Below are 25326 nucleotides of genomic sequence, written 5' to 3' on the forward strand. Positions count from 1 at the left end.
CCCCTTTTTTCCTGCTGCTTCCTCCGAAGTCTCCTTCCAAATGGTTTTGGAAATTGGTTCCAGTAAGTTTGCACAGCTTCTTCAACTTGCTCTCCAGAAGTGTAATTGTAGAACGGTATCGTTTATGTCTTGCCGATATGGTCATTACATATAATTCTATTAGTCACAAGTAGAGATTGGATTTTAAGGTGTTTTTGATCATAATGTAAAACAGAAAGATTTTTAAAATATAGCCAAAATTTGGATTCGAAGCTTTAAAAATAATTTTAAGCTAGTCTGTCAGTACTCCGAGACCATCAGTAACTAGGAAACAAAAAAAGTATGGACATAGATTTGCATTAGTTTTAATAATGTTAATAAAAGTGAATATGAATTGCACATGTAAATTATTTGTCTTGTAAAGTCATCTTTTTGAAAGGATCATTTCCTTTTGGCCTGAACTGTGGAGGATACTTTTTTGTATAATAAAGAAGTGACGGATTCTGTGTCGCTCCCAGTATTGGACCTGAGCTAGATTCAATTCTGGTTTGACTGGAAGAGTTGATCTTTCGTGGTGACATCTGGGGGTTAGACCACTTAAGTATTTTACACCCTCAGAAACAGAAATGTAACTTAGAAGTGCACCATAATGTTGAAAGATAGAAAGTATGTCCCTTTTAAATGCCAGATTTCTCCATTTGTAGAAAGAGCAGTAAGTTTGTAAAGCATAGAGCACGTTCAAGTATAAAAGACTCTGTAACCTTTGTGAACTGCAGATGAACTTTCGGGGAGTCCCACATGACTTCAAGATTAAAAGTTGGTTTACCTGAGGCCTCTTCTAGGATAAAATCTTCAGGAAGATGTTTCGGCATGCCACGTATAAATCTCTGATTGGTCTAAGCCGTGGGCCTCTGTGGCTGCAGCCTTATGAAGCTCCTTGTGTATGTGTCTGTGTGTACCTTGTGCAGCAGTGCTCCTTGGCAGGGTGCAGTACAACACAGCACACAATTCAGTTCTTTGTTCCATGACTCTGGGCACTCAGCTCAGCCCAGTTCAGACCGTGGGCTGAAAACAAGGGTAGACCTGGAGATCTGGGAAGTTTGGCCCTGAGCCCAGCCCATGTAGGGGATTCCCAAGAGGTGGCTATTTTGTTTCTAGCTGGCCCTAGAAAGGAGGGGGAGGACCTGGAAGTGTGAGGGGCAGTGTAAGGCCAGAAGAGGCCACTGGCTGAGTTCTTTCTCTCTCTCCCTTCCTCCCCTCCTCTCTCCTCTTTTCTCATGGCTGATTTTTAAACTGTCTGCCAGCAGCAAAATGAGGAAGTTTTCTAAGGATTATGTAAAAGTCAGTAATCAATTAAAGAATTTATGTAGTGTATCTATGTGACTTTTTTCCTGAATATAGGTAGTCTATGAGTTTGGAACATACCATTAAACACAGATGTCCAGTCCCCACTGATTCATAAGAACAAGCTCCTCTGAAAATCTTCAGAGGAAAAGATGTTCCATGAATCTTGTTCTTGAGTAGCCAGTGACAGGGAAATAGGGATAAATGTCTCCTTGAATGTGTGCGCTCTTCTGAGGGGCATCATTTAGAGGAAATGTGACATCACCACCACATAGTAAATTTTCTCTTTCAGTAAATCATAATATTTTTCTCTTATTCTCACGAAACTATTATATTTCATAATTGTATTTTAATTATGAAATATAATCAGTTTAGATGGAATTAGAAGAAAAATTAGTTTTGATTACTTTAAAAAAAACCTGTATTTAAATATCAGTAACCACCATAACTGTAAATTTTGCTAATAAAGTACTTCAGTGTGCATCTTCATTAAGCCTTCAGCATTATTTTTCTTGGCCTGAGGAGAGCTGATGGTAGCTGACCTCTGGCGGTTACCCGCTCTGTGCCCGTGCGTGCATCGCACTTTATGTCCATCATCTTCTGTAACCCTCCGTGCTGCTGTGAAGTAGGTACTGTGATTATCCCCATTTCACAGATGGGGAAACCGAGAAATGAGCACTGAAGTACCTTGTCCAAGATCACAGAGCTGAGAAGTGGCAGAACCAGGATTTGAGCCTAGGTGATCTGACTTAAGAGCTTGTTCTCGTAACCTCTGGGTTTTACAGCATGTCTCATTTCTAGAGAACCACCTTACAAGTTTGTATCCACTCACACCAGCCAATGTTTCAAAAACAAGAATTTCATCTGTTTTTCTGAGAGGGAGCAGAAACCCTCATACTTGCTCTGTTACTGGTTAGTGAAACCTCAGCCAGGAGGGTTTTTTTCAGTTTCAAAGTCATTACACTTTATTTGCATTGTCTCAGCATTCAGCTGAGAAGCCAGAATATCTTCATGGTATTGAATATTATTCCAGTTCCTCAGAGTGATGTTTCTTATCGCCACATTTCCTTTAAGGACAGTTTCACATTCCTCTGCCTGTTCCCAGCTCTGATGCCTCTCCTCATACTTTCAGCTCGAGTCTCACTGTTTCCATATAAGAACGTGTGGTCTAAGCGAAGTCTAACCTTAAAGTGAACGAATTTCATCATCTGCAAAAGAGCAGAACTAATGATTTGGATAACAAATGTTCAGAATCCATTTTGGGATGCTTTCACATGTAAATTCGTAGGCTAAGTGCATTTCACATAAATGCGCGCTGTAATATTATGTTAAGTACTTAGCTTCAGAACCAAAGTGCTGTTGGTTAAGTGAGGTCTAGTGGTAACGTTTAGAAAAGGAGGATGTTGGTGAGTAGTTCTCATTTCTCGTGACTTATATTTTGTTACTGATACACTGGAATCTACAGGACTGTTTTTTTCCTGTATGTTGCTTAGTACTTATTCATTTTTACCTCTTTTTTTTTAATGTAGGCTCGTTACAGGAAAGAGCAGACGTTGCTTAAGCAACTGCCTTGCATTCCGCTGGTCGAAAATCTGTTGAAAGACGGCTCGGATGGCTGTGCGTTAGCTGCCCTTATTCATTTTTACTGTCCTGGCGTCGTCAGATTAGAAGGTAAGTGTTCCATTGACATGTTTCTCAACTGTGGATAGCTGGTAAGAAATGGTTAAGACAGTCAATTTAATAAGTAATGACGGCTTTGTTTCAGAAGAACATTTATGTATAATTCTAGGAAGGAGCTGAGTAAAGGAGGGCTTGGTCTCTAAGCCCCCCTGTGTAGTGATCACTGCCATTATACGTGTGGGTCAGACAGATTCTACGTAGTTGTGTATCTGTATTAAGGTAGTAATTACAAACTGAATATGAAATGTACATTATCAGAATTAACCCTTGCTCTTTTCCTGTTTGAAGATATTTGCTTGAAAGAAACCATGTCTTTGGCGGATAGCCTCTATAATCTGCAGCTGATTCAAGAATTTTGCCAAGAATATTTGAATCGGTGTTGCCATTTCACCCTGGAAGACATGCTCTACGCCGCTTCCTCCATAAAGGTATTTCGATCACCCTTTTCCCCTTTGTTCAAGTTTGTTGACAAAACATATAACTAGGTACAGAAACAGTATAGCTGCTTTAAGCTCACAAAAGTGACTGTACTTTCAGACAAAAGAACTCTTGAAAAAATAGTTTTTGTTTGATTTTTCTGCTGATTTTATTTTATTTTTTAAAAACCTACACTGTTAGCTACAGGTTCCTTGTATAGTACAAAGCTAAAGTTAATGTCGTAGTACAGAACTAAACCGTTGTTCTCACGTGGTTAGCAAAACAGAGGATAAGCCAGTAAGCGTTTCTGGGTCCAGGAGGGCTGCTGCCGCTTGTGGGGAGCGTGCAGGAGGTGTGGCCGCTGTGGACACTCAGCAGGACTGTGGACTCCGGGAAGAAGGGCCCCTCAGGTCCCAGAACTCGAGGCAAAAAGCCTTGCGAAGGGAAGAGGGAAGGAAACATTACGTTCATCTGGAAATGAACCTTTTAGGAAGGAATCGCATTTATTAGCCATACACTTGTCCCTTGCTTCAGGACGTCACACGACCTCTTAGCTTCGGGCCGTTGCTTAGTGCCTTTCTTTCAAGAAATGTTTATCGAGTGCCTCACAGTGTTGTAGGTGGTTGGGATAAATCAGCAGACAACACAAAGACACCCCCCCCCCCAGTCCTTTTAGGGCGTTCTTTCTAGTGGTGAAGACAGATGCGTGTCTCAGGCGTGATGGCTTCTGAGCTGCGGGTTCCAGAACTTCATGGTGGGAACGCTGCCTTGTTGTTACCGGCAGCTGCAGCTGCAGAATTCCTTCACGGCTCTCGTACACCTGCCTGAAGTTAACACTTCGGTCTGAAGGCTTTAGGAATACATGATCTTACAGTCGATTTGTTTGAAGTCTGAGAGGAACAGCTTTATGTCAGTCCTAATTGTCTTTGCGATGCCCACCTTCATAGAAGCTGCTAAAGGACCCCTCCCAGCGTAATGCTAGTGCCTTGTGATGCTTGAAATTCTTGTTCTCTGGTCTCTCTCTTTCTCCTGTACCCGTTTCTCGTTTACCGCAAGGCAGATTGACGGAGCCAGGGGTAACGGCGTTTCCAAAATAAGCCACTGCCCCTGTTGACCAGAATAGTGCCCATTCCCCACTGTCCAGCACATCAGAAGAAAAACCTTGACTGATTTTGAATGTTTACACTTTGCCATTTTTACCAAAATGGAAGTTAGGAGATATTTTCATATTTATCTTAATACTTTTTCTGGCGCTTCCTATTAACAATTTTAAATACTTTTACTGAGATCTCAAAGAAAAAAAATGACCTCATTAAATGCATTGAGTTGTAAGGTTACATTTGCTTAAGTTGTATACCTTGGACTTCCAATAAATAACATATATCCCTGATGTTTAGATTAGCTTAGTCTGGGCATGATCCAGATACAAAGACGTTTTCTTAAATCAGGCACTTTAAAAATAGATAATTATCTGCAGAGAAGACTTTGGTCACTTTCTGGGCTCTCTGCTAAATTATTAGAACCACAGTTTTGACCTCAAGTGAGTGTTTTAAGATTCCAGGCCCGCCAGAGGTTGCTCGGTCCACGGTGCTGGCCACCTTGTCATTTGTTAACTTGAGTAACAACTGTTTGTGGGGAATAGGGAGTGAGCCCTCTTTTCCCCTCGTGGTGGACTTGTACACTGGTGTGCTCTTTTTAGAGGGCAGATGGGCATTCTCTAACCACATTTAAAGCGCACAGAAGGACGTATAAGGATTGCTCGTGGTGGTGAAGAGTTGGCGGCAGTTCACCTCGGGAGGGCTGCACTTGAAATGTCTTGTAAAGTAGCTGTTTGAAGGAGGCAGGGGTATCTTATTGATGCGGAAAGCTCGCTAGGAGTTACTAAGGGAAGCGCGCGGGGAGCACACGTTATATACGGCCTGATGCAATTTACATATATTTTAAAAATCCTTTTTCTGTTTGTATGCACATCTACACACATACAGATGCATGGGAAGAGGTCTGTAGAGAGATAAGCACAGAACTGTTAACAGTGGTTTCTTCTGAGTGCAGTATTAGGATGTGAGGGAGAGGAGTTAAAGTATACTTTTACTTTTTATTCTATGTTCTGTGTATTTGTATTCTTTGATATCGTTTACAGTGTTTAAGAACGTTAATGTATAGCTGCATGACTGTCTTAACTGAAAGAAGGAAAGAAGAAATTAATCTGGTACCATTCCAGGAATATGGTGACAGATTTATTGCTGTTTAATCATCGTAAATTCAGAAAGAAATTCTCTTCATAAACTAGTTCCTGGGGAAATTATTTCTTACTATGCTGACATCTAGTGGCCAAACACAGTACAATTATGTTATTAGGACAGTTATCTTACCAAGGTGCTTAAACTAAATTTTTTCCAGCTTTATTGAGATATAATTGACATATAACATTGTATAAGTTTAAGGTGTACAGTGTGTTGATTTGATTCACTTACATACAGCAGAATGATTATCACCGTAGTGTCAGTCAACACCCTCATCACGTCACATAATGACCATTTTTGTTGTGAACATTTAAGATCTACTCTTTCAGCAATGTTCACGTATATAATACAGTTATCATGAACTATAATTAGTTGATCCCCAGAACGTATTCATTTTATAATTGGGAGTTTGCACCCTTGACCAGTACTCCCGCATCTCCCCTACCCCAGTCCCTGGGAACCACCGCTCTGTTCTCTGTTTCTGTGGGTCTGGCTTTTTCAGATTCCACATACAACTGTGTTTCTCCGTCTGACTTAATTTCACTTCACACAGTGCCTTCAAGATCCGCCTGTGTGGTTGCAAATGGCAGACTTCCCTTGTTTCTCATGGCTGCACGTACACCGCATCTTTATCCATTCATCTGCTGGTGGACACTCGGGTCATTTCCATGTCTTGGCTGCAGTGAACATGGAAGTGCAGATATCTCTTCAAGAGATCTGTTTTCATTTTCCTTGCTTAGGTACCCAGATAGGATTGCTGGATCATATGGTGGTTCTATTTTTAATTTTTTGAGGAATCTGCATACTGTTTTCCATAGCGGCTGCACCATTTTACATCCCCACCAACCATGCACAAGGGTTCCCTTTTCTCCACACCCTCATCAGCGCTTGTTATCGCTTATCTTTTTGACGATGGCCATTCTGACAGGTGTGAGGTGGTCTCTCCTTGTGGTTTTGATTTGCGTTTCCCTGATGATGAGTGATGTTGAGCTCCGGGGTCCTTGAGATAGTCATTAATTTCCTATCAACAGACAATTAGGGGGTACTTAAACACTGTTTTTCCAAAAGATATACATAGCTTTCAGGGAACTGTACTAGTAGAGCTGGAACCGAGCACCAATGCTTTAAATACAATTTTATACTTTGGTTTTAGAAAGTGTACTGTGAGATAAGTATAAAGAAAAACTATAAATCACAATCATCTTACTGCCCAGAGATATTCCGTATCAACATTTCGACGCTTTGCCAGTGACTGGCCTTTCCTATGATATGTTTATTCATTCATTTATATGTTCGTTCAATAAATATTTATTGGACATCTCTTATGTACCAGGCACTGTCTTAAACACTGAAGATGCAGTGGTGAGCACAGCTTTGTCCTTTTGACCATATAGTCTGATGGGTAAGATGAGGAACCCTGGGGAATATGGTATTAGATGAAGCTGGAGAAATTGAAAAGGGACCCAATCAGGTACCCGCTTGTAAGCTACAGTCAGTCTCCCAAGGGCAGGGGCAAGCGGGGGAAGGGGTGTTGCATTTTGAAAAGTTTGGCTTCATAAGCCGAAGAAGAAATGACCGTGTGCTAACCAAGAGGTGGAAACAGTTTGAGTGAGGGTAGTTAGGATGCAGGTGGAGAGAAGTGGGTGGATTCCAGGGCTGCTGAGGCGCAGAACCTGCAGGCCTCGGCGGCAAATCAGGTGTGAGGGGAGAAAGAGGCTGGTGTCGCGGTGACTCCCAGGTTTGCTTTGTGCACTGGGAAGGTGGCTGCCGTTCAGGGAAGTAAGGATGGGGTCTGATCAGACTTGCGGGGAAGACGCCTGGCACAGAGAAATAGAAAGTGCATGTGCAAGTGCAGTCGTGCCTTTGGGGGCCGTTTGATAGCTGGTGGGTGTGGGCGGCGGTGTTCAGACATCAGGAGTATTGAATGCTGCTGAGGGCTTGGGGGCGATGAAGACGAAAAAATCTGTTTCATTTAGTGACACAGACATTGGTGACTTAAGCAAATGCTGGCTTAGAGCGAGGGCGCCTGAGTGCCAGACCGGAGTGGATTAGGGAGAGGAGGGCCGAGAGCAGGTTGCTGGGAGAGGCCGGTGTTACAGAAGTCTGAAGCGACGAGCAGGCCGGGTGGACGGAAGCCGGAGGATGAAGGATCGCGTGCCGGTTTCGGCTGCGTTCAGTGGCAGAGGTTTGAGCACGTGTACAAGCCAAGCACGAAGGACTCAGCTGAGGAGAAGAATAAACGTATAGGAGAAAGAAATATAACTGAGAATGGAAAGCTTCTGAGAAGGAACCCACAGTACAGCCTTAGGGATTATAAGCTTTATCATTTCTTTAAAAAAAAAACACCACAGATTTTGATGGGTGAATGCTATATCGAGCTGTGTTTTAATAGGTAACTCTCTGTCATTGCTTTCTGGTCGGGCGTTACCTGCTTTCTCTCCTAACTTCTTGCCTCTCGCACAGAGTAACTACCTGGTGTTCATGGCGGAGCTCTTCTGGTGGTTTGAGGTCGTGAAGCCCTCCTTCGTCCAGCCCCGCGATGCTCGTCCGCAAGGAGGTGATCAGTGTTCCCGTAAACAAGCAGGATGGAGCGTTCAGATAGCCTCACCTGGTTATTCTTTTACAGGAAAGCCTGTTGCTGTTTCCTAGTCTAGCCTTGATAAATTCTCTCTCAACGTTTAAAGCCACTAAATTCTCCGTGACAGACGTGGTGTAGGGGAGGAAAAGGAGGTGGCGAGAACAGCCCTGCATCCCGCGGCTTATGCTATGGACCTTTTAGCTTTGACTGTTTGCCCACTCTCCTCTCTCTGCATCTTTTACCCCCATCCCTAGGTTTTGTTCCCTGTTAGAGTCTGAGTTTTTTAACATTGTTGCCCAGAAGCCACTCAAATTATGGCTTGGCTTTAATCTGTCATTTGAACTTGCCCTTAAACCATAAAGGGGCTTGTTATCTTTCTTTTTAAACCTAGTAGGTTTTGTGATTGTTACAGTACCACGATCTATTGATTGCTCATAATAAGGACACTGATAAGAAATACAGGGGTATGTTACTATAAAGATCTCTGGAAATGAAGAACAAAAAAAATCTTTCTCTATTTTCTCTAAAGCAGAACAAATTTTCCACCGGCTTCCATTATAAAACCAGAGTTTCATTTCTGTAGGGAAAATCAATCCCACATGCTAAGTGAGGGCCCACTAGAGAACCTGCCTCCATCACAACTCTGGGCTCTGCCTGCTGCCAGCGCCCTGCCCAGCACGAAGTGGGATCACTGTGCCTCCCAGCTCGCCAGCTGCTTTCCTTGGTGCCACGTTTTTGTATTTTCCCTCATTTCTCCCCATCCCCACCCCTTCCCTCAAAATATATGAGAGAAGAGAAAGAGATCAAGAAGGAGGGAAAACTGCGTACTGAGGCGGCAGTGGGTAAGGGATGTGGGAGGGCGGTACCACTCTGGTGAGTAGAATGAGCTGCCTTCCGTCAGCTGGCCCACTGCGTCCCAGGCCAGATACCGTAAAACATGCGGGAAATGAGTGTGTAACCTGTTGTGTCTCTGAGCTGCTTAGGGCAGAGCTGTCATGTAACGAGGCAGACCTAGAGAGCAGCTGAGGCCTTTCCTGAAGGCCACCGCCTAAAGCCACGTGTCTTCAGTAGTTACCACAAACGATACTGTACAGCTTTGCACCGTTAACCTAGAGTTTTCATGTACGTTGCCTTGTATGATCTCATCTGTGAAGCCCACTGTTCAAAATATTCAACAGCTGTTATATTAGGTCTCCAAAGCAAAAAATAAATGAGCGTTATTTACACAAATGTAAACTATACCAGTGGTTTTAATTGCCAACCAATGAAATTCTGTCTCTAATTGATTACCAAAATACCAACTATTTCATAGACGTAAAAGTGACCGTGTGTAACTGAAGTTCTGTGAAAGCTTTTAGCAAAATTAGACACTCGTTTATTTTTATTTTAAATACGTGTGTTCATCTTATATTATGCCTTTTTTTCTCCCAATTAGCCTTAAATCAAGTGGATTTTTTTTTAATTCATTTATTTATTTTTGGCTGCGTTGGGTCTTGGTTGCTGCACGCGGGCTTTCTCTAGCTGTGGCGAGCGGGGGCTACTCTTTGTTGCGGTGCGCGGGCTTCTCATTGCGGTGGCTTCTCTTGCTTCAGAGCACAGGCTCTAGGGCACGTGGGCTTCAGTAGTTGTGGCATGTGGGCTCAGTAGTTGTGGCTTGCGGGCTCTAGAGCACAGGCTCAGTAGTTGTGGTGCACGGGCTTACTTGCTCCGTGGTGTGTGGGATCTTCCCAGACCAGGGCTGAAACCTGTGTCCCCTGCATTGGCAGGCGGATTCTTAACCGCCGTGCCACCAGGGAAGCCCCAATCACGTGGATTTTTTTAGCCAGAACACTTCCAAGAACAGTTTAAAGAAAATTTGTCCTTTTGAAAATTATTTAAGGAGAAAACTGAATATGCTAAGATTTCTCTATAATAAGGAAAATTGCGGTTAAACTTAAACATTTATTTGTGGCTCATAATTCTTGAAGCAGTGTTGGAAACATGCTAACTATGTAATTCTGAGGTTTTTTTCCTTTCCTGTAGCTGAACCTGTGGACGATCTGCCCTCAGTTCCTGTCTTAACTGCTGACCAGAGAAACGCCTTGGACAGCTCTGACTTCACCCCAAGGTAGAGTCCAGAACATCGATTCCATTCACTAAGGAAATCAAAATTTTATTACATTAGAGTTTTTAAAGTTTCAGTTGGACTTTGAACTAAATAAATTTCAATTAACTTACCCTATTAAAGCCTGTTTTAACATCAGCGTAATTGAAATTTACACGGAAATGAATGTTTCATAAATAGGCTTTTATGAATCACACTAAAAGTGGGGGAATATTATCCAAAGGTCCAAATAATCAGCCTAAAACTAAACTTTTGCTGGATAACTTGTTTATAATTGAGATTATATGATAGTTAAATGATAGGTAACTCTTAGGCCAGGGGGAAATTTTTAATTTTTCAATTTTTTAATAATTTTTTAATCTTTGAGGCAGTTTTCCCTACTGTTTTGTTGGCCGGTTACTGTAGCTATGCATAGAGCTCAATGGAATATTTATTGTACTGTTGAATCTTTATCTAATGCTTTAGTTCTTAGTATTGGGAACTGAATTGGAAGCAAAGTAAACATTTAATAGCAAGATAATCCTGACTTCTGACCCAAGTATGTGAAAGAGACATTAATTTGTTTAAAAATGTCTTTCAGCAGATCCTATAAGCACTTTTTTTTTTTTTTTTTTTTTTGCGGTACGCGGGCCTCTCACTGTTGTGGCCTCTCCCGCTGCGGAGCACAGGCTCCGGACGCGCAGGCTCAGCGGCCATGGCTCATGGGCCCAGCCGCTCTGCGGCATGTGGGGTCTTCCCGGACCAGGGCACAAACCCGCGTCCCCTGCATCGGCAGGCGGACTCTCAACCACTGCGCCACCAGGGAAGCCCATATAAGCATTTCTAATGCCTATTTTTTAGAACCTAAAATGTGTATTGACTCTGGGCTCCCTAACTTACCTGATTTTTATTTTAAGTTTAAAACGGATGTATTGGGGGATTATTTTTTTTTAGAAATTCAAGCAGATCTATTAAAAATACATTTTAAAAATTATGAGTAAGAAATTGAAAGTTCTTTCTGCATGAAGTATGAGCTTGTACTGAAGTTGTCACCCCCTCCTCACATCTAAGAAGTTTCTCTCTCTACTGTGTGCTAATGAGCATAGACAGAACCCTTACAGTACTCTTACTGCGTCTGTAACAGGGCTTCTCAGCGCCGTGAACTTCTGATCTCGCTAAGTGTTTCCTTCAGATTAAGAACGCATTTTCCTTCCCTTACCCTCTGATTTACTCCTATAAATTTTCCTACTTCCACTAAGTTTTCTATTTCGTAACCACCCCTGAGATGTACCACAAAGAGATTAGGTTAGACTGTGGCTGATCTAGGAGCGTCTCTGTTTTATCCCGTCGGAAACTTCTTTGTACACGCTATTTCCTCAGTGCTTTCCTGGGTTGGTCAGTTAGCGGCATTTCCTTCCCTGAAAATTTCTAGAAAACACTCAATATTCTAGGTCGTAACTCTCGTACTGTTAAATCTTTAAAACCTCTGAAACTTTCCAGTTAAAGACTAGGTTATTCCATGATTATTATTTCTAGGAACTTGAGTGGACGATCTTCCACCTTTCTGACACTGGGAAATGTCTTAAGATCCTCTGGAAGACTCATCTCTTCTCTGTCTCTCAGATATCTGAGTGGCTACCTTTTTCCTTTCTCCCAGCAGAAGAACTTCCTATAACCAGATGGATGTCTGAATCCTTTTCCTTGAAGAGTCATTGTGTAATCCTTTCATTTCTATGAGTTTCCATATGGTCCATTTGTAGTTCTCCCATTGTAGAACTTTTGGGGAAGGATTCAAGGATTTCTACTCCTCCTGAGAATAATGCAGCCACATCTACAAATGTTATCGCACCTGAATGGTGACCTTATGAGGAAAAAAAGCCAAAGGAAGAAGACAGTAAAGCAAGACATTTGTAGCAGCTACTGCACATGCTTGGCTACTAACCTGTACAGGAATCACCCCACATCAAAATCCTCTATGCAGGCATGAAGTAAGGCAACTGTAGGAAGGTACAACAGTTTAGCCATTACTTGGGGAAGAAGAAAAGAGTGAACCTATTTTAATAACTGAACTTGCATCTCTTCAGGATTACACTCCTGTTGTAGATGTAGGAAGGGTAGAGGCTGTGGAAAGGCTACTGGAGGAGGGATGAGAGAGACGGACGTGACAGGGAGCAGCGTGGGGTCCTCTCCCTCGGGTTTCCCAGGAAACGACCGGGGACGCGAGTGAGAGGACACTGATGTGCCGTGCAGGGGCGGGGGCTGTGGGAGCTAAGCGACAAGCAAAGGTATACACGTGCTCCGGGTGTTGTTGCTTTTGGAAAGCTCGTGAATTAAGCTTTCATTAAATCATAAGAATGCAGCATTGTGGTTTACCTTTGTATCCTTTAGTTGCTTGTTCATCTTCGCAGTTTGCATTAGCCGAGAGCTAGTGTGGTCGCAGAGAGCTGCAGAGGTCACTGCATCCTGCTCCCAGCTTATTCTCAGCCCTTTGGGGTCAGGATGCTTAGTTTCGCCTGCTACAAGGTAGGCCGTGGTGGACTGAAAACGTAGAAAAAGAAAAACTAAATTGTGGCCAAATGTCATCAGAAACCGAGAAGTAGACTGTGTAATCCGCTGCATTAATTGGAACAGGGTGGAGTTAAATCAGAAAAAATATAAGTGTTAAAGATGTACAGAGTGCCCACGAGCAGGAGGTGCCAGGCTCTTCCACAAGGATTCATCATTCCTGTACTTTTAGAGATTGAGATTCGACCAGAATATTGCAAGTTGACAACTTTACTTTCTTTAATTCTCAGTTTCTATTTGTAAAATGAAAATAATGTGCCATATCTTATCTCACAAGGACATTGAGCTGTATATGAAAGTAGTGTTTCAAGCTCTTGGGCTAAAGGACATAAAATACATAGAGATACATATAATCACTGCCATTCTTTGGTTTAAACACTATATTATGTTTCCTTATTCTTTTTTTTCACTTAGGATGGAGAGTCGGAAGTGACAGTGTTGTTTCCGACTTCAGCTGTTGTATCTAAAATTTATATGCAAGAGCTAGACATTTTATGACATTTGATTGACCAGTATTTTACGTTGCAGTGGGGAAGGAGCTGCGCTTACACACTCTCGTCCTCATTTGCCTTCTAGACACTCACGTCCCCAAGCTCATCCTTCAGCCTCAGGTAATGTATTTGAAAAAGCCTAGGAAAATGCCATTTAAGTGGTTAACTAGAAAATGATTGAGAATAAATGTAAATAAAAGTATCCAGTTCTTTTTTCTAAAAAGTGTTACATATGACACACTAAAAGGGCTCTGTTTCTCTCTGCTTGCTCTTCTTAACAAAATGATCTTTATTTCTCCACATGTACTTACCTTATGTGAAATCTGTTAAATTGTTGTAAGTTAAATTTTTTTGACATGATTTCAATGACTTCTACTTTTATGCATTTGAAGGAGGAATAAGAAGGTCTTCATCTATGTCCTATGTTGACGGCTTCATAGGGACATGGCCCAAGGAGAAAAGGTACACAGAGACTTATTTTTCGTGTACTCACGTTCTCAAGAACTGCCCATCCTCCGCCCCCCACCCTTGTTAGCCAGATTGCAATTTAATTAGTACCTGCATTTGAAAAGGGCAACGTGGGCTGTTGATAGAGTGACCAAAGGGGCCAAATGTGACGGGTGGCCCGACAGCCTTACCCTCGCCTTGAGGACAATGTGACTATGAGAAATGGGAAAGAAAGGAAGCATAATTTCAAATAACTGTTGTTCAGTGATATCAGATTGTTTCCTTTCTGAAAACGTCGACAAAGAAATTATTTAAAGATTATTATTATTTAAAGATTTTCTCTTTAATTTTTTGAAAGAGAAATTTTAATTTTATATTATTTAAAGATTTTCTCTTTAATTTTTTAAAGAGAAATTTTAATTTTATATTATTTAAAGATTTTCTCTTTAATTTTTTTTTAGATCATCAGTGCATGGCGTTTCATTTGACATTTCTTTTGATAAAGAAAGTAGTTTACAGAGATCCGCTCCAAACCAAGGAATCACTCGGTCCATTAGTAATGAAGGACTCACTCTGAACAACAGCCGTGTATCCAAGAACATCAGGAAAAATCTGTCCTTCAAGCCAGTAAATGGGGAGGAGGGAGCAGGAAGCATTGAAGAGGAACTTCACGTGGGCTCTCAGGGCCACCTGACGGCCTACGTGCCCCTGAACACAAACGAACTAGGATCTAAGCAGAACGTGCATCCCAGGCTTCCGAATGGAGCTCTGCAGAACAGAGTGCTCTTTGATGAGTTCGGCAGTCAGGTCGGGACCCCCAGCATCGAAGAAGCCTTACAGATAATCCACGACACCGAGAAGCCTGCCCACACCCCTCGGCCGGACCAGCTTGCCAACGGCTTCTTCCTCCACAGCCAGGAGATGGGCGTCCTGAACTCCAGCCTCCCGCGCAGCCAGTCCAGTCCCGAGAGCATGGTGGACACGAAAGGTGGCTCGAGCCCCGTCACTGACAACACGGAGGTGGACACGGGGATCCACGTCCCTTCAGAGGACATTCCGGAAACTCTGGATGAAGACTCTTCCCTGAGAGACTACACCGTGAGTCTGGACTCTGACGTGGACGACACGTCCAAATTCCTCCAGGACTACAACCCCAGAGATGCCTTGAGTCCCTGTCCCAGCACCGTCAGCACCAAGTCCCAGCCCGGTAGCAGCGCCTCCTCCAGTTCCGGCGTGAAGATGACCAGCTTTGCCGAACAGAAATTCAGGAAGCTGAATCACACCGACGGAAAAAGCAGCGGCAGCAGTTCTCAGAAGACCACGCCAGAGGGCTCGGAGCTCAACATCCCTCACGTGGTGGCCTGGGCACAGACCCCAGAGGACACGGGCCTTCCGCACGGCCGGGACACCACGCAGCTGCTGGCCTCCGAGGTGGTACATCTCAGGATGAAGCTGGAGGAGAAACGGCGGGCCATCGAGGCCCAGAAGAAGAAGATGGAGGCCGCGTTCACCAAGCAGAGGCAGAAGATGGGACGGACGGCCTTTCTCACCGTGGTGAAAAGGAAAGGGGACGGCCCCTCCCCGGCCCGGGAAGAGGCGGCCGGCGCGGAGGACGGGAAAGTGTACACGGAGCGGCCGCCGGAGAAGGAGGCGCACAAGGTGAACGGGCCGAGGAGCGGGTCCCCGGTGGACCCCAAGGAGGGCGCGGAGAGCCCCGTGGGCAGGTGGCCGCCGTCCCCGAGCGCGCCCGGCGACCCCGAGGGGCCGTGGAGCCCGGCCGGCCCCGCGGAGGAGCCGCCGCAGGACGGCGAGCTGCTGGAGCACACGCGCTCCATCGAGAGGCTCAACGCCTCCCTGCTCGTCCTGCAGCGGGAGATGCAGCGCCTGGCGCTGCAGCAGGAGCTGCTGATGCACATGCGCGAGCAGCAGGCCTGGGTCATCTCCCCGCCCCCGCCCTCTCCCCACCGGCAGGCCCGCACAGGGAAGCCCCACCGGCCGCCGGCCGAAGCCCCCCGCCCCGCCCACCCGTCTCCGCAGCCCGCTGCCAGGAAGAGCACCTCCTTCTCCGTGAAAACTCAGAGGACTCCCAGGCCAAATGAATTAAAACTCACGCCCTTGCACCGAACGCTGACGCCCCCTCGGTCTGTGGACAGCCTCCCTCGGCTCAGGAGGTTCTCCCCGAGTCAGGTCCCCATTCAGACCAGGTCCTTCGTGTGCTTGGGGGGCGGCGGAGAGCCGGAAGCGAAGGAGTCCGGACGCGAGGAGGGGGAGGAGGAGGGGGAGGGGTCCACGGGCCCTCGGGAGCAGCGTGGACACATCCCGGAGGACGAGGAGGCGCGGGCCCTGCCCCCTGTGGCTCCCGAGGGCCTGGCGCAGCCCGCCACGGAGACCGCGTGGCCCACCCGGAGTGAGGACTGCGTGAGTCAACCTGCAGAGCCTCCTTGCAGACCTGCTTTCCCACCTGCTGCTCCTAAAAGTGCCAATCTGATTGAAGTCTCCCTCTCAGATTTGAAAGCCCCTGAAAAGGCTGATGTATCTGTTGAAAAATATGACGGAGAAAGTGATAAAGAACAAGTTGATGATGACCAGAAAGTATGCTGTGGATTCTTCTTTAAGGTAAAGCTAACCCGCGTGGTCCTAGGCCTCTTCGCTGGTGGGTGTTTTCTGTCGGCGCGCTTGCTTCTTTGGCAGCAGCCCTTCTCGTTACTGGTCTGCCTTTAATCCTAAAATGTATTCTGGCCCGCCCCTTGTGGACTGCAGTTCTGTTCAGGCACACTGGTTTCTAGAACAGCCCTCCTTTCATCACATCGTGGTACATGTTTAGATGTGCTGTTTTTGTCCCTCTATAACTCTCTCTCACTTTCACCAAAGCCCTTTGAAAACCAAGTGATTCACACTCTTCCAAAAGGTGTTCAGTGGCCACTTTGTAAAAAGCTCCTAACTTGGCATTGCATGTAAGTCTGTTTTAGTTTATTTTCTTAATATTGACCATCTTCCCTTATATGTATTGTTTTTTTAAAAATCTTTTGAAAACTGACCAGACAGACTCTTGCAAGGTGAAACATTTAAAAGTACATAATTGGAGCAGTTGTCCTTGAAATAGCTTCTCTAGAAGCATTGGTGAAGGTGTAGCATATGACCCCTAATCTCAGGATCGGTGTTGGATATGACATGTGTTTAAACAATACTACAGCCAACTAACACGGATACTGAACAGTATCACCTCGTGATGGTAAGATCTTGAAATTTATCATAGATATTAGAACCAGAGAGCCTAATATTATTTAAAAATGTTTCTCCTGTCATCCCTTTTTTCATCTTTATATTTTTCCAAATTCCCTATAGGGAATAATATGGTTTTTTATAATCAGAAACATGTATATGTGTGCTACTCATGTTTATTTTTTTAGTTAAGAGACTAAAGTAGATAGTTTGTGATCCTGAATAGCTCCACAATTAAGAATATAGATAGAAAGACAGCACTCAGTGGCAACAGTTTATAATTTCGGGGTTTTATTTATTTATTTATTTATTTTATTTTACAAATTTAATCAGTTATACATATACATATGTTCCCATATCCCCTCCCTTTTGCGTCTCCCTCCCACCCTCCCTATCCCACCCCTCCAGGCAGTCACAAAGAACCGAGCTGATCTCCCTGTGCTATGCGGCTGCTTCCCACTAGCTATCTACCTTATGTTTGGTAGTGTATATATGTCCATGCCGCTCTTTCACTTTGTCACAGCTTACCCTTCCCCCTCCCCATATCCTCAAGTCCATGCTCTAGTAGGTCTGTGTCTTTATTCCTGTCTTACTCCTAGGTTCTTGATGACATTTTTTTTTCTTAAATTCCATATATATGTGTCAGCATACAGTATTTGTCTTTCTCTTTCTGACTTACTTCACTCTGTATGACAGACTCTAGGTCCATCCACCTCATTACAAATAGCTCAATTTCATTTCTTTTTATGGCTGAGTAATATTCCATTGTATATATGTGCCACATCTTCTTTACCCATTCATCCGATGATGGACACTTAGGTTGTTTCCATTTCCGGGCTATTGTAAATAGGGCTGCTATGAACATTTTGGTACATGTCTCTTTTTGAATTATGGTTTTCTCAGGGTATATGCCCAGTAGTGGGATTGCTGGGTCATATGGTAGTTCTATTTGTAGTTTTTTAAGGAACCTCCATACTGTTCTCCATAGTGGCTGTACCAATTCACATTCCCACCAGCAGTGCAAGAGTGTTCCCTTTTTTCCACACCCTCTCCAGCATTTATTGTTTCTAGATTTTTTGATGATGGCCATTCTGACTGGTGTGAGATGATATCTCATTGTAGTTTTGATTTGCATTTCTCTAATGAGTAAAGATGTTGAGCATCCTTTCATGTGTTTGTTGGCTGTCTGTATATCTTCTGTGGAGAAATGTCTATTTAGGTCTTCTGCCCATTTTTGGATTGGGTTGTTTGTTTTTTTGCTATTGAGCTGCATGAGCTGCTTATAAATTTTGGAGATTAATCCTTTGTCAGTTGCTTCATTTGCAAATATTTTCTCCCATTCTGAGGGTTGTCTTTTGGTCTTGTTTATGGTTTCCTTTGCTGTGCAAAAGCTTTGAAGTTTCATTAGGTCCCATGTGTTTATTTTTGTCTTTATTTCCATTTCTCTAGGAGGTGGGTCCAAAAGGATCTTGCTGTGATTTATGTCATAGAGTGTTCTGCCTATGTTTTCCTCTAGGAGTTTGATAGTGTCTGGCCTTACATTTAGGTCTTTAATCCATTTTGAGCTTATTTTTGTGTATGGTGTTAGGGAGTGATCTAATCTCATATTTTTACATATCCCTGTCCAGTTTTCCCAGCACCACTTATTGAAGAGACTGTCCTTTCTCCACTGTACATTCCTGCCTCCTTTATCAAAGATAAGGTGACCATATGTCCGTGGGTTTATCTCTGGGCTTTCTATCCTGTTCCATTGATCTATCTTTCTGTTTTTGTGCCAGTACCATACTGTCTTGATTACTGTAGCTTTGTAGTATAGTCTGAAGTCAGGGAGCCTGATTCCTCCAGCTCCATTTTTCGTTCTCAAGATTGCTTTGGCTATTCGGGGTCTTTTGTGTTTCCATACAAATTGTGAAATTTTTTGTTCTAGCTCTGTGAAAAATGCCATTGGTAGTTTGATAGGGATTGCATTGAATCTGTAGATTGCTTTGGGTAGTAGAGTCATTTTCACAATGTTGATTCTTCCAATCCAAGAACATGGTACATCTCTCCATCTATTTGTATCATCTTTAATTTCTTTCATCAGTGTCTTATAATTTTCTGCATACAGGTCTTTTGTCTCCTTAGGTAGGTTTATTCCTAGATATTTTATTCTTTTTGTTGCAATGGTAAATGGGAGTGTTTCCTTGATTTCACTTTCAGATTTTTCATCATTAGTATATAGGAATGCCAGAGATTTCTGTGCATTAATTTTGTATCCTGCAACTTTACCAAATTCATTGATTAGCTCTAGTAGTTTTCTGGTAGCATCTTTAGGATTCTCTATGTATAGTATCATGTCATCTGCAAACAGTGACAGCTTTACTTCTTCTTTTCCCATTTGGATTCCTTTTATTTCCTTTTCTTCTCTGATTGCTGTGGCTAAAACTTCCAAAACTATGTTGAATAAGAGTGGTGAGAGTGGGCAACCTTGTCTTGTTCCTGATCTTAGTGGAAATGGTTTCAGTTTTTCACCATTGAGGACGATGCTGGCTGTGGGTTTGTCATATATGGCCTTTATTATGTTGAGGAAAGTTCCCTCTATGCCTACTTTCTGCAGGGTTTTTATCATAAATGGGTGTTGAATTTTGTCAAAAGCTTTCTCTGCATCTATTGAGATGATCATATGGTTTTTCTCCTTCAGTTTGTTAATATGGTGTATCACGTTGATTGATTTGCGTATATTGAAGAATCCTTGCATTCCTGGAATAAACCCCACTTGATCATGGTGTATGATCCTTTTAATGTGCTGTTGGATTCTGTTTGCTAGTATTTTGTTGAGGATTTTTGCATCTATGTTCATCAGTGATATTGGCCTGTAGTTTTCTTTCTTTGTGACATCCTTGTCTGGTTTTGGTATCAAGGTGATGGTGGCCTCGTAGAATGAGTTTGGGAGTGTTCCTCCCTCTGCTATATTTTGGAAGAGTTTGAGAATAATTTCGGGTTTTAAATGAAACGTACAGCAGTCCTATTGGGGTTAAAACCCGCGAATACTGAAGTGGTTACAATCGCTAGTTTTACTTAGGATCATTAAATATTGGAACCTGGTAACTTACTTTGAAGTTGGTCATAGAGAGATGGCCCTCTCGGCCCTTTTTAATGTTTAAAAATTTGAATGTGGGTTGTGTTTTGTCTCTTAACCATGTAAAAGTACTATTTTTTTTTTAAATAGGCTGCTAGTGTAGACAGTAATAGATGTGTTTAATTTTAGAGACCTTGCTACTTCTGCTCCTGCAGAGAAAGGAGAACAGAGGGGCATCCTTGGGTGTAAAACGTACCGTCCATCTCTACCCTCGTTTCCTCACTTCAGTTTTCACTGCCCAGTACTCCCCCCTTGGACCGTGGTCATAGCTCATTCACGGGGCTCCCTGCCTCTGTCATGGTCCCATTCGTCACACTGCCACTTGGTAGCATAACTTGACGGAGTCTCTTAAAGTTGCCTGTTGGATAAACTTAAACCCCTCAGCATGTATTCAAGGGCCTTTCACAGACTGATCCAAGCCTGTTGGTTCACCCTCTCTCCCCATAACTCTGTTTGGGATGTTTTGTAAGACTAACTTCAGGCCTCATCTGTTTGCTGCAGCCTTTCATGATTCCTTGGGTAGATGTGAATATGTTCTCTGTGTCTCTTGTATCCTAAACATCCTCATAGTAATGCTGCTGACCCAGAATTTCCAATTACCTTGTGATTTGCTTCTGTTACAATTTCTCTTGGACTGTGAACTCCTAGAGACACTGCATCTCCTTATCCCCAGAACATAGTAAAGTCCCTGGCAAATTGCAGTGTGTGTATTTTGTTTGACACAGACGTGTGAATGTTTGGACTGACTGTTTGAATGGTATCTTCTGACTTTCTCCATTCAGAGTTCATCTCTCTCTGGGTTTCTGTGCAAAGCACCTTGTTTGTACCTCTTCCCCGTGGGATCTAGAAGTTCCTTAACCTAAGGTGCCCTATCTTTTTCATATCTTAGTATCTGTAATGTCTGACACTATGTTGTGAGTGTATTAGACACTCAGGAAACACTTGTTGAATTAATAAGCAAGGCATCGTTACGACAGGGAACCACTTCTGCAGCTGGTTACTTTCCTGACTTTTGAGCTCCCTGAGCGTTCAGGTAGAAGCTGGGGCAGGCTCAGGACACCTACAGGTCATGAACTAGCTCTGGGGTTAGGAGTATAAGTATGCCCGTCTTCTCTTCAAAGGAAAAACCTGTGGTATAGTTCAGAACCCAGCAAGCAAACTGTCAGAACCTCAACTTTTTAAAAAAAATCATGCAGCAATAGCTTCACTTATGTGATACAGCTTTGGGTAGCTAATTTTTTTTGATGCTTTTACTTGAGTTTTCTGTATTAAGCATGTATTTAAATACAATTTAAATGCAGTTTTAAAAATTGTGGGGAAACTCTCCACTCTATCAGTTATTTATAAGGGCCCAAAAAAACTTTGTCTTTTTTTTCCCCTTTTTATGTTGTTTTTTGCTAACTTCCTAAGTTTTGAAAACATGTAATCAAAGAAGTTTGTGTCCTTTGTTACTAGATAAAAGTATTACCACTTTAATTCATTTCTTCCCTCATAATTTTGGAACATGTCCATCTATGGTGCGGTTGGAGTGAGCTTCACTAGACAGTTTGGATTTTCAGTTATTAAGAGTGACCCCTCCAAGTGGCCACAAGCATTGAACATGAGGATATTGGTGCCTCAGATGTTTCCTCTTTCTCAATGACATTCACTCTTAGGATGATCAAAAAGCAGAAAATGATATGGCAATGAAACGGGCAGCTTTGTTGGAGAAACGATTAAGAAGGGAGAAAGAGACCCAGCTGCGGAAGCAACAGCTGGAAGCTGAGATGGAGCACAAGAAAGAGGAGACCAGGTGGGGGCCGCTGCGCGGGGTCCGTGGGAGGTGGCGTCCCCCTGACTCTTGTTAACGGTGTTTAGGGACCTTTTCAGAATATAGAGACAATGCTGATTTGGGGTGCTTTTTAGAAGTTATTTTCCAAAGTGTTACTTGATTGCATGTTTTTATCTTGAGTTTGAGGCATCTTAAAGTTCTCCAGAAACATTAATTGAAAGTAATTTCCCTGGGTTTTACACACACACACACACACACATACACACACACACACATTTTTTAAGTAGTTACTTATTAATGGTATATTTAAGTGACCTAAATTATCTCAAGTACATTTTAAATGAACCAGTTTCCCAGGGGCTGAATCATTCTTCCTTCTCACGTAAGCGCACACCTGACAGTGTTGTGCACAAAGAAATGTACCCGCTTGTTTCCTAGGCGTAAAACCGAGGAAGAACGTCAGAAGAAGGAAGATGAGCGAGCCCGCCGGGAGTTCATCCGGCAGGAGTACCTGAGGCGCAAGCAGCTGAAGCTGATGGAAGACATGGACACAGTCATCAAGCCTCGGCCTCAGGGAGCAAAGCAGAAAAAGCAGCGGCCGAAGTCTATCCACAGAGACCACATTGAATCCCCCAAAACACCTATAAAAGGTCCTCCAGGTAACACGTGCATTGTGAGGAGTCTGTTCATAGCCACAGCAGCCTGGGCAGTCACACTGGCTGGGGGTGCTCGGAGCTGAAGTGCACAATCCCTGTGTGCAGAACCAGAACGAGCAGAGGATGCTTCTGGTGACTTGAGTGTATTATGAGTGCATGCATATGGCCAACAGAGCAAACACGGGGGCTGAACATCCAACTTAAACACTAACCTGGCAGGGAGCTCACCCTCAGACGTCAGCTCCCTGGATCATTAACTGCCCTTTCTGTACTGGTAAATTTAAGGATAAGCGTTGTGTGCCTGGAATGTGTATAGAACATGTCAGTATAACCAGGAATATAAGATCAGGAGTTCATGAGTCTCTCCTTTAAGATATAAATGGTCAAAAATCCAAATTTATAATTTCTGGAGTTGAGATAATATTTTTTTTCTAAATTCAACATGCATACTCTTATTTTTTTAATGTTTACTTTATTAAAACTAAATGCCATGGAAAATTTTAGAGAATTCCTAGAGTAATTTTAAAACTGAAGGAAAATAACATAACATTGACTGTTTTTTAAAGAGACCTCTAATGCTCACAGACATAGAAAGCAAACTTATGGTTACTGAAGGGGAAAAGGGGCGGGGTGGGTGAGATAAATTAGGAGTTTGGGATTAACAGGTACACACTACTATATATAAAATAGAGAACCAACAAGGACCTACTGTACAGCACAGGGAACTATATTCAGTATCTTGTAATAGACTTATAATGGAAAAGAATCTGAAAAAGAATGTGTATAAATATATACATATTATATATAACTGAATCACTTTGCTATACACCAGAAACTAACACAACATTGTAAATTAACTATACTTCAATTCAAAAAATAGAGAACTCTACCTTTTCTAGTCAGTGAAAATTTTTGATACCCAGTATTGGCTGAAATTAATAAATTAATTTTCTACTGGGTAATTAGATATTCCTAAATATATTTTATTCTTCTTAATTTCTTTGTTAATTTTTCTTATTGTTAACTTTTTTCTTATAATCACTGTATTATATCTTGTATTACCACGTTGTTTCTGGACTAAATCCTCACAGCAATTAATTTCGTCATTATTTCTTTTTTTCCTTCCAGCTTTATTGAGATATAATTAGCATACAACACTGTATAAGTTTAAGATGTACAGTGTAATGGTCTGACTCACATACATCATGAAATGATGACCACAATACATTTACTGAACATCCATCATCTCATCTCGTATAGATAACATCATTAAAGGAAAAGAAAACCATATTTGTTCCTTGTGATGAGAACTCCTAGGATTGACTCTTAGCAGTTTTTGTGTCATATACCACACAGTAGTGTCAGATCAATTATAAACTGTAATCGTCTTGCTGTACATCACATCCCCAGGACTATTTGTCTTATAACTGGAAGTTGTACCTCTCCACCACCTTCTTCCAGTTCTCCCTCCCTCCCCCCACCTCTGGTAACCGCAAATCTGATCTCTTTTTCTATGAGTTGGTTTGTTGAAGTATAATTGACCTACAACACTGTGTTAGTTCCTGTTACACAACATAGTGATTCATTTGATGTTTCCATACGTTTCAACATGATCACCGGGGTTAGTCTAGTTACCACCTGTCACCGTACAGGGATATTACACAGTTACTGACTATGTTCCCCACCCTGTACATTTCATCCCCGTGACTCATTTGTCTTCTAACTGGAAGTTTGTACCTCTTAATTCCTCACTTATTTCATTATTTCTCAAAAGTAGTTCCTTGCTAATTTTGAATAAATTATGCATATATGCATGCAAACATGTTATGCATCTAAAAAGGAAAAGAAACTACGTGAGCTCCATTCTCACATGCTGGCGTTGCCTAATGAGCAGACTCTTTTCTAGTTGTTCCTTTTGAATTTCTAATCTTGTTTTTATTCAGGATCACGAATTTATCGTGTCTTTTCAGTCTCTAGCCTTTCTTTGGCGTCACTGAACACAGGCGACAGCGAGAGTGTGCATTCAGGCAGGAGGACCCCGAGGTAAGTTGTAGCATAAGCGTTTTCATAGAAGACGTTATTTTATATTTCCCAGTGAATGAACCATAGTCACAAATGTTTATAAGTGTTGCTCACTAGGACAGTTTGGGTTTCTGTTAAAAGAAATTTATATGTAAGGAGGTCTATTCATCTTTCCGTTTTTTATCTTTTAGCATTTTAGAATTATGACACCAATAAGACATTAACCGTAATTGTACATCAGTCGTTGCCACTACGGTTGTGATACAATCATGGTAAAAACAGAAAGCACCTCATCTGTATAGTGCCGGCCTCTAGTTTTCTTCCCCATTAGAATAATTCCAAAGTAAGGAATTACTGCTCGTGACTTAGGAAAGATCTCTTTTGTACGCTGTCTCTCTCTTTCTCTAGGATATGTGTACCTTACAAGCTAAAAGTCAGTATTTCATTATTTTATACTATAATACCCATATAAAGAAAAGAACGTTTCTAGTGACAGTCATCAGCTCCGAGCTCCAATCTTTGCATTACCACCCTACTGCATTCATTGCCGATTGTCATGTGGACAAACCATTCATTCTGTCATTCGGCAGACGCTTATGGAGTGCCTGCTGAGTTCTCAGGACTTGGATGTATAGCTGTGAGTGAGACAAAGTTATCACCGTCTTCTTGTTTTAAAGCCTCTAGGTTGAGTTTGGTTGGTGCTCACATAT

The 25326-nt window shown here is 42.6% G+C and overlaps 1 protein-coding gene across 4 annotated transcripts in view; it reads left to right on the top strand.

The window, feature by feature from the left end:
* Positions 1 to 25326, top strand: part of CAMSAP2 (calmodulin regulated spectrin associated protein family member 2) — a 92420-nt gene that overhangs the window by 59188 nt on the left and 7906 nt on the right. For 3 of the 4 annotated variants that reach the window (XM_060091487.1, XM_060091488.1, XM_060091486.1), the window contains exons 5-14: positions 2853 to 2994; positions 3292 to 3431; positions 8127 to 8220; positions 10264 to 10348; positions 13418 to 13500; positions 13773 to 13842; positions 14289 to 16443; positions 21823 to 21959; positions 22377 to 22597; positions 24565 to 24637. In XM_060091487.1, the coding sequence (XP_059947470.1) occupies positions 2853 to 2994; positions 3292 to 3431; positions 8127 to 8220; positions 10264 to 10348; positions 13418 to 13500; positions 13773 to 13842; positions 14289 to 16443; positions 21823 to 21959; positions 22377 to 22597; positions 24565 to 24637 (3200 nt within the window). Of the gene's footprint in view, positions 1 to 29; positions 63 to 2852; positions 2995 to 3291; positions 3432 to 8126; positions 8221 to 10263; positions 10349 to 13417; positions 13501 to 13772; positions 13843 to 14288; positions 16444 to 21822; positions 21960 to 22376; positions 22598 to 24564; positions 24638 to 25326 lie in introns of all 4 variants that reach the window. The other variant, XM_060091489.1, reaches the window with a different exon arrangement.

The sequence above is a fragment of the Mesoplodon densirostris genome, chromosome 2, assembly GCF_025265405.1.
Source record: "Mesoplodon densirostris isolate mMesDen1 chromosome 2, mMesDen1 primary haplotype, whole genome shotgun sequence".
In the NCBI taxonomy this organism is placed as follows: Eukaryota; Metazoa; Chordata; class Mammalia; order Artiodactyla; family Ziphiidae; genus Mesoplodon; species Mesoplodon densirostris.